This window comes from Gorilla gorilla, chromosome 2 (assembly GCF_029281585.2).
Source record: "Gorilla gorilla gorilla isolate KB3781 chromosome 2, NHGRI_mGorGor1-v2.1_pri, whole genome shotgun sequence".
Lineage (NCBI taxonomy): Eukaryota > Metazoa > Chordata > Mammalia > Primates > Hominidae > Gorilla > Gorilla gorilla.
Window position 1 is genome coordinate 195,474,758 of NC_086017.1, and position 9,029 is coordinate 195,483,786.

A 9,029-nucleotide genomic window follows, 5' to 3' on the forward strand; every position below is an offset into this window, starting at 1 on the left:
TGCCACCACACTTGGCTAATTTTTCATATTTTTAGTAGAGGCGGGGTTTCACCGTGTTAGCCAGGATGGTCTTGATCTGACCTTGTGATCCGCCTGCCTTGGCCTCCCAAAGTGCTGGGATTACAGGCATGAGCCACCGCGCCCGGCCTCAAAACTCTAATTGTTACTCCTTAAGGACTTGTATGTCTTTCCCAGTACATAGACTCATTAAATGACATATAGGACAGTGTACCACACTGGAGAGAGTATGGACCCTAGAGTGAGGTCAGACTAGGGTGTTTCTTCTGCCCACAGGGCGTGTAACCACTGATAACTCACCTGGCTTCTCTGAGCCTCAGTTTCCTCATCTCTAAAACAGAAAAGATAATACCTACCTTACAGAGTTGTGTGAATGTTACAAAAGGTAAAGTACACGAGGTTCCTAGCACATTGCCTTTCATTCTGCTGCTTTGGAATGCCTTTGGTGACCCTGGGGTATTTGTGGCAGTGTTTGGGTTTCTGGGTTCCTGGCTCCTCTACCTCCGTGGTAGCCTTTCCTTCCTCAGGGGTGGGGGAGAGGAAAAAGCTTCCACTAGTTTTCCTACAGGAACCTCTGGAGGTAGCAGGTTGATTTTTGCAGTGGAATTTGTGTTTTTGTGCAACATAAACCTTTTCCTGAGCACCAAGGCAGCACTTATTTGCAAAGCCCCATAAGCCTGACTCCTTTTTAGAGATCCCCTAGCAGAGTTTATGGTGGTCACACAGAGCTGCTTTTTAGATGCATTTGCGGGAACTGGGAAATGAGCCTTCAACTTGTACTTGACTTGTACTTGTTCTCCTGCTGTGTGAGCCCAAGGAGCCTGACTCATGCCACTTCCTGCACTTCCCCCTGACCTCCACAGGAGGGAGGCAGGCGTCCATGCCTGGCAAAGCCTCCTGCTGAGCTGCCAAAGCTCTAGCTGTTTGCTCAGCTGTCACATCCAGGTCCTGTCTTTACTGAACTGTCTACACAGCCTTACCTGGGGTGTGAGGCTCTCCAAGGCTTCCTGTTAGCTTTTTTGTTGGGGGTGGCAGGGTGAGGGGGATCTATTGCCACCCTCGAAGAACATCTTTTCCTTGCTTTTTAGGGAGCTTTTGGGCGCTCTCATTTATTCCTTATACAGGCTCAGTTTTGTCTATTGTATAGGGACAGCGTTTCTGAGAGACAGCTTATTCATTTCTCAAGAGTAAAGATCTGTTAAGAATATGGGATCAGAGTCCCACTGAGAATGATAGTAAAGGGGATGGGGGCGTTGGAAGGCCTTGAATTTGAAGCAAAGGAAATTACCCTTTCTCTGTTTTCTGACGCAAGGTTAGTCTCTCCCTCTGTTCAACTGCCAGGCCAGCCCAGGCCTTTGCAGAATTATCATAGAAAAAGAGCATGTAGAGAATCAGTGAGTTGCAAATTTCTACAGAAAATAGACCAAAGAGCTAGCTGCTCTGATGAGTATTGCTGATAGCTTAAAAAAATAGCTTCTGAAGGTTTATAATGTACAGTGAAAAATGATTCCCTTTTCAGTCCTGTGTATCCCTTTTACCAGGGCTTTGGGTTTCAGGAGAAAGTAGGAAATCTTGTCCAGTTGTCTCCCAGGGGCGCCCTGCAGGGAAGGGAGCTGTATATGAGACAATGCTGATGTCGGCAGTGTCTGAGAACCTTACCCTTCCTGAGACAGATTCTGGGAGTGGGTGTAGGATGTGTTTAGAAGAGGGCTGGTAGGGGTGGGCGTTGGAGCAGAAGGGTCAGGAAGCAGGGGGTGGAGCTGGACCACAGGGGTGGGCAAGGTGGGTGGAAGAGGGAAGAGTGTATACTGTCCAGTAGGAGGATGGGTTGGGGAAGGAGAATATCCAGGCTGGAGATTGGGTGGCAGGGAGCCTGTGTCTGATGTTCCTGAGGAAATGTCCGGGGCTCCTAGGGTCCTGCGTGAGGGTCCAGGAAAGAGTCCATGAGTTCCATTCAAGAGTTCGTGTATCCTGTTCAGGTATCCGGGGATTTGGTCCAGGGACCTGGAGGTTTGGTTCAGCAGACCAGGAATCTTGGCTCTGAATCCCTGCTGCCGCTTCAGAAGCCCAGAGCCAGTAGTTCTGGCTGAGGCAGTGAAGTTTGTCTCCAACAATCCAGAAGTCCTGTTTGGGAGCTCGTTCAGTGTGAGGACTAGAGAGGTTCTGCTGGGGACAGCTGTGGTGGGTGGGGCCCGCCTGACGCAGAGGGTGGACCCTCCTACAAGCATCAGGAAACGCACCTTTCCTCGGAGCAGGTGTTGGAAGCTCAGGAAGATGGCATTGGGATCCTTGTGAGCTGTGGTCCTGCCCTGTGGAGGAAGCTGAGGGCAGAGGATGGTCCTGAGGCCAAACACCAGGGCCAGATCTCAGGCCTCCCTTGTCTAAGTAGGAAAGACAGGATGCCAGTACCCAGGCATTGTGGCTGGCAGGGAGCACTCTTAGTAGATCAGCTCTTCTGCCCTTGAGCTCCCTGGAAGAGCCCTTCTTCCCTCAGGTCTTCTAGGGGGACTGAGTCAGAAAAGAACAGTTTCTACAGATCCCTTGACTGGGGACTTACCTGGGTTCCAAGGAGGCTCTGCAGGGCCCCAAGGAGGAGACGGACCTGTCCAGAAAGCTGCCCCAGGAGGGATGAGAGGCAAGTGGGTCCCAGTTGTCCCCGTGCTGCCATCACTCCCTCCAGCAGAAGGGTAACTGCTCCCAGAATGTCCTGTGCCTTGGTCTCCTCCTGAGAAAGAGATGGAAGAGAGAAGCGCACTGCCTCAAAGGGCACACTAATAGCGGGTGGGGAGCCTGTAGGAGTAGCCAGCAGAGTGAATCATACAGGCTGAGAACTGGACAGGACCAAGGTCCCACCCAGGGCAGGAATTCCTTCACAGTCTCCCAACAGCTGGTCATCAGCCTCTGCTTCAAAAACTCCGGTGTCCTCTAGTCCAGCCTGGTCTTAACACTTGGTTTCAGTGAGAAGAGCTCCTTTTTTCTTACGTTGCTGAAATCTGCCCTGTTATAGCTTTTACCTCTTGGTTCTAGTGCTGCAAATTTACTCTTTCTGCTGCAAAACCTTAGGATCATTTGATTTTTAAACTGAATGAAGGCTGGGTGCAGTGGCTCACGCCTGTAATCCCAGCACTTTGGGAGGCTGAGGCAGGTGGATCACCTGAGGTCAGGAGTTCAAGATCAGCCTGGCCAACATGGTGAAACCCCATCTCTACCAAAAATACAAAAATTAGCTGGGCATGGTGGTGGGCACCTGTAATCCCAGCTACTTGGGAGACTGAGGCAGGAGAATCGCTTGAATCCGGGAGGCTGAGGTTGCAGTGAGTTGAGATCACGCCACTGCACTCCAGCCTGGGGGATAGAGTGAGACTCCGTCTCAAATAATAATAATAAATAAACTAAATGTAGATATGAGACTCTATCATAATGATCATAAGGATGAAAAGAAAGGACTAGAAGGGACCCATAGGAACTGCCCTTCTTCCCTGACTCAGTCCTGAGGGAAGAAGGGACGCTAGGGTTCTTGAGGATAGATTTTAGTTTTTTAAACTATTGCCCATAAAACATGCTTCTAGTCTCTTTCTGTTCAGGCTGCTGCTTTCTAGACACATGTTAGTTTAATATGGTCCCTCTTAATAAATTAGCATATGTCTTCAGGGGGATGTCCGGTGTTCAGGCCAGTATATTTAAGTGTAGTCCACTCGGAATAGAGTTCTGTACGAGCATTTCCACAATGGGGATGCTAAACATCAAACAGACAAGAATTACTAGCTTTAAGAATAGCAGCTTCAGTAATGTTACATGGTAAGTTTGGGGGCAATTTAATTCTCTGAGATCCTTTTCATAGGAAGTGCTAGGGCCAGAGGCTTAAATGATGGAAGCAGGGCATTGTGGCCTGAAAGCTGGAATAGGACTTTACTCATTAATTTACACATGTAGAATTTTTTTTTCTTTTTGAGATGGAGTTTTGCTCTTGTCACCCAGACTGGAGTGCATTGGCATGATCTCAGCTCACTACAACCTCCACCTCCTGGGTTCAAGGGATTCTCCTGCTTCAGCCTTCCGAGTAGCTGGGATTACAGGCATGCACTACCATGCCCGGCTAATTTTGTATTTTTAGTAGAGATGGGGTTTCGCCACGTTGGCCAGGCTGCTCTCAAACTCCTGCCCTCAGGTGATCTGCCTACCTCGGCCTCCCAAAGTGCTGGGATTACAGGCGTGAGCCCCCGGCCCACATGTAGAAGTTTATATCTCTGTTGTTTCACCTTGTTTTTGACCTAGTCTTTCAGTGATTTGAATCTTGATTCAGTCTTTTGTTATTTTAGTGGTACTTCCCAGCTTTGTGTCATCTGTGGATGACATATGAGTCTTGCTTCTTCATGCCAATTTAAGAAGACTGAACAGGAATAGGTCAAAGGCATGGCCATGAGCGATTTCTCTCCAGCTTTTCATGGTGTTCAGCTTCAAATCTATTCACATATTGGACCTGCAAGCCATCATCTTATCCACAGGCTTATCCACAGGCTATCATCATAGGTGAATGTAGATTGGGTTAGGGTGGCCAAGCTGAAGGTGAGATATTTTTAAAAAGCTCAAGAATGTTGGAGAATCCATGGGAAGCAGTGGGAAACTGAAGACAGGACTTAGGGAAGCCAAGGTTAGGGATGGCTTTCTTACCATCTGGGTTTTCCATTCTCCCAAGCTAAAGTCCACAGCAGGCAGCAGGACAGGTGTAGGCAAAGGGTGAACCTCTGGGCACTGGCTCTGTTGAAAAAGATTGGTGGGGCGAGAAGGGAGCTGAAATAGAGAGCGCTATGGTAGCCTAATAAGCAGGCTAGTCCTCCATGAGTACTATCTCTAGACGAGAGCTTTTAAATGAGGGCTGTATTGTGAAGAATAATCCTTGTCAGAGAGTGTGATCAGTAGGTGGGGACAATATGGGAAGAACAGTCATTGGGTCAAGGAGTTAGAGGAAGTGATGGTGTCTTCCTGGGAGTATGGATGTCTTACCAGTTATGCGGATAAAGGGGATAATGTTGGGAGTTCTCACCAGTCTGCTGTGAAGGACATGGGAGTCACGAAGCAGTTTACTGAGGACTCGGAGGTCACAAGCAGGAGGAGCCGGGCTGGACAGCGTTAGCCTTGCAGTTAGGAGAAGCATGACCACGAGGAGCAATTCTTAGGTGAGGAGAGGTGAGGTTGAAAGATGAGGAGGAAATCATCGTCAGCTGGTGTTCCAGGAATTCCCATTCAGGACCCAGACCCGAAACCCAGGGAATCCACCCCTCAGACCCCTTATTTTTGGGAGAATGGGTTCCCCCAGCTTCCTGCCCCCTGCAGCGTGTCTCCTTTCTCTCTCCCCTTCTGTCATGTTTCCATATGGCCCTAGCCCCTCAAGTGTGTTCTCACCAGTCAGCTCCATTCTGGCCGGGGTGTCTGGCTGGCGTGGCTCCCTGTTTGGGGCCTCTCCCCTGAATCCTTCCTGGGGCCATGGAGGCGGCTTGGGCTCTTGCACTTCTGGGCAGAGTAGGGTGGGGCAAAGGCGGGCCAAGGATGAGGAATCTATCCTGAAAGTAGCAAGAAGAGTGAACATTTAACCAAGTTTCTAGGAAGAGACTGCCTGGCAGGGTGAACAGATGCTGGGGAGGGCTTGAGATGCTGACCAGCCTGGAAGTGCCAAAGCCCTGAATTCTCTCACATTTTCTTGTGATGAAAGCATATGGTGTGCCGGGTGCAGTGGCTCATGCCTGTAATCCCAGCACTTTGGGAGTCCAAGGCGGGTGGATCACCTGAGGTCAGGAGTTCGCCACCAGCCTGACTAACATGGTGAAACCCCGGCTCTACGAAATACAAAAAAACTAGCAGGGCGTGGTGGTGCATGCCTGTAATCCAAGCTACTTGGGAGGCTGAGACAGGAGAATCGCTTGTACCTGGGAGGCGGAGGTTGTGGTGAGCCGAGATCGCGCCACTGCACTCCAGCCTGGGCAATAAGAGTGAAACTCCGTCTCAAAAAAAAGAAAGAAAGAAAGAAAGAAAGCATATGGTGTCTCCTTTTTGTCAGGACTCCTCAGTGAATTGGACTTGGATTTGGTGCCACCTACCCCTGCTGAGAGCAGCAGGACATGATATGTATACACACATATCTTAATTAGCCTTAAATTCTGAGCAACCTTGGTTGTTAGGTCAGAGAAAATCTGGGATGGGGATAGAGAAGGAAAGTATTGTGGCTTCAGCCTGGAGAAGAGAGTGGGAAATGGGATGCAGGGCCTGGGTGAGGAACTGGCAAACAGGCGCAATATGTTGAGGGGTAACTTCTGCGGTGGGGAGTGGGGCTGGGGAGGGGAACTGCACAAAGCTGCAACTGGGACCACTAGAGGTCAGGATTAAAAGGCGGTATGGGAGAAATTAACCTCCATTCTTTCCCTATCTACCCCCACACATAAAGCCTCTGGAGCTTTTCTTTGGACTCCAAGTCCTGAAATACTCCATTATCTGAGGCCAAGAGATGGGCTAACAGTCCTGGGACTTCCTTCCTGAGACCAGCTGCCCAGGAACGGGCACCTGCTGGGTGATGCCCACCTTAGGGGCTTACCTTGTCTTAGGCACCCACTAACATATCTGTCTCATAGCTCGCACCTGCCTCCCTGCCCCCTTGGCAGAACCGCTTCCGGTTCCTTCACAGGACCCCCCACATGGCTTCCTCCTCCTTTCACAAGTTGTGCAAAGAGGCTTGCACCTGATTCAATATTGGGATTTCCTGTAGGTCTGTCAACATGAGTGGGCCCTCCTCCCATTACCCTCTCCTTGCGCCCTGGCTTGCCTGGCCCAGCTTCCCCAGCGCCAGATTCAGAACCTTAAGCTAACGAGGAATGACCAGCTAAGAATGGGGATTGGGGCTGTGTCCATCTTACTACTGTGTTTGCTAAGCACTAAGTGCAGCTCCCTCTCTTATTTTCTCCCTGGGCTCATGTCCGCTTTCCTTAGGGCCAGCCAGGGCTGTGCTGTATTCCACCAAGTAAGTGATCAGTCCCTCAGAAACCAGCACCCCACCCCCTACCCCTGCTCTGCCCTGCTCCTCCCATTCTGGGAAGGCTACACTCTTCTCGACAAAGGTCAGTGCCTGTAGGTTCCAGTTTGCCTGCCCCTCCCCCAGCTGGGAGCCCATTTCTCTTTGCTGTCCTTTCTACCCTCACATAACCCCACACCCTGCTGGCCACTCACCGGGTGGAGAAGGGCTCCAGGACCCAAGTGCACAGCAGGCAGCCCTCTGGGGAGCAGATGGGTAGGAAGACATGTGGCGGTGGGGCACAGCCCCTCCACAGCAGCAGGTCATACGCCTGCCTGGGCCACTTCTGCCCAATCAGAGAAGGGAGCCACCAGACACTGGTGAAGGCCCCCGGAAGTGACGCCTTCTCTTCCCTGGAGCCCCTGCCTGGACCAGGGTCCACTCCTCCACCCACACACACCATGGAGAAGATTTGGATAGGGGGATCCATCTTTTCCTGGACATGGGCAACCTGGGACCTGGAGGGGGACAGGAGCAGAAGTTTTTTTCCAGGAGGAATCTGGCAGGACATTTGTGTTGCTGGGGAAGAAGCACAGAGGTCTTGTTTAAGATTGGTGGGGTTTTCACTCCCTGGCTATCCAAATTTCTTTTCCCTGGACATCACACCTGCTGCTGAAATCCAACAGGATGCTTGCTTTCCTGCTTTTCTTTCTGTAACCCCCTAGGGAGTCCTATCTTGTCATTCCCCCTTTCGAAGTGGGAACACGGATATTACCCACATGAGAGAAATCTCCTGTTACGGGTTGGTGTTATGGGGAAAGGGTTTGGATGGGTTGAGAGGACTGTCAGGTGCGGGGCACATGTATGTGCGCACACGTGCACTGGGTTAAGCCTGAGCTTAGGTGCTCGTCTGCTGGGGTCCAGTGGCTTGGATGGCTACACACACAGACCTCTGTGCCCAGGGCCCTCCTTTGCTTGTTCTGTCTCCCTCTTCCATCTCCTACCATTCCACATGTGACAAGAGGAATAACCAGGCCCATGTGTCCCTGTCTTAGGAAAGACAGCTGCTGGACCTCCCCCGCAAATACCTCCCTGCTGGCCCCCCTTTTCCTTTGGCCCTGGCTCTAGCTCCTTTGCTTTCTTCCCAGTCCCAGTCTCCCCACAGTCTCTGTCCTCAGGGGCTTCCTGGCCTGACCTTGATCCCATCATCCCCCTGTCCCCCAGAACTTCCTCAGGCTCTCTCCTGTTCCTCCTCCCCAAGGATGGGCATGTCTGCTGAGAAGTGTGGCCTAGATCCTGGAATTTTCCCGTCCAGCCAGACGAGATGTCTCCCAAGATTAGGAAGGAGGGTGCTGGGATAGCTGGGAGGATAGTGGGTGTGTGTGGGAGGGAGAGACAGGAGACAGGGAGGCAGGCATGACCAGGGAACCAAGAGAAAGGAGGCTGGGAGTGGGCTGGAGAGGCAGAGGGTCCCTTGGGTGAAGGAAGGGGGTGAGAAAGCAAGAGGGGACTGTCGAATGCGCCTGAGGATAAGTTACAATGAGAGGGAGATACTGTCACTCCACAGAAGGGGGAATGCTGCCGGTTTCTGGCTAGGTCCCTGTCCTGGGTAACACCAGAATGAGGAGCGACCTCAGAGAGAAGGTAGGGAGGCAGGCTAGGCAGTGAGAGAGGGTGGTGAGGGTTTGGGGGGCGCTGTGGGCCCAGGCAGGGGGAGATCGGCTGATGGGCCTTTCCTGTACGTTGTCATCTTTAAAGACAAGTCTTCATCCTTCGGGCGGAACCGGGTCCTCGCTCACAGAGCGGTCCAGGCCTCAGGCCTAGCCTCTGCCCCTCCCTAGCCTGAGGCTCCCTTCCTGGGCTGGACACCGACCTCCTGGTCCAGCCGCCCTGTGGCCGCCAGCAGCGGGGGGCTCTGGGCCCGCCTCTCCTCCCCCTCTTCGCGCCCCCTGGTCCCTCCCCTCCCCCTCCCCCGCTCCCCCTTCCCCTCCCGCCCCTCCCTCCTCCCCTG

General features: G+C 52.0%; 1 protein-coding gene across 7 annotated transcripts; it reads right to left on the reverse strand.

Annotated features, from left to right (window-relative positions):
• Positions 1-1,488: 1,488 nt before the first annotated feature.
• On the reverse strand, positions 1,489-8,988 carry THPO (thrombopoietin). Of its 7 annotated transcripts, none has more exons than XM_055382017.2 (8): positions 7,234-8,988; positions 5,943-6,017; positions 5,422-5,579; positions 5,063-5,190; positions 4,690-4,776; positions 2,576-2,743; positions 2,259-2,327; positions 1,489-2,142 (listed from the first exon to the last, which is right to left on the reverse strand). In XM_055382017.2, the coding sequence occupies exons 1-8, from the start codon at positions 7,587-7,589 to the stop codon at positions 1,759-1,761; spliced, it is 1,425 nt and encodes a 474-aa protein (XP_055237992.2). In that variant the 5' UTR covers positions 7,590-8,988; the 3' UTR covers positions 1,489-1,758. The 7 variants fall into 7 exon arrangements, with proteins under 7 accessions (XP_055237992.2, XP_055237991.2, XP_018878614.2 ...); XM_055382016.2 differs by having other exon boundaries at positions 2,259-2,339; XM_019023069.4 differs by lacking the exon at positions 5,943-6,017 and having other exon boundaries at positions 2,259-2,339.
• Positions 8,989-9,029: the final 41 nt, after the last annotated feature.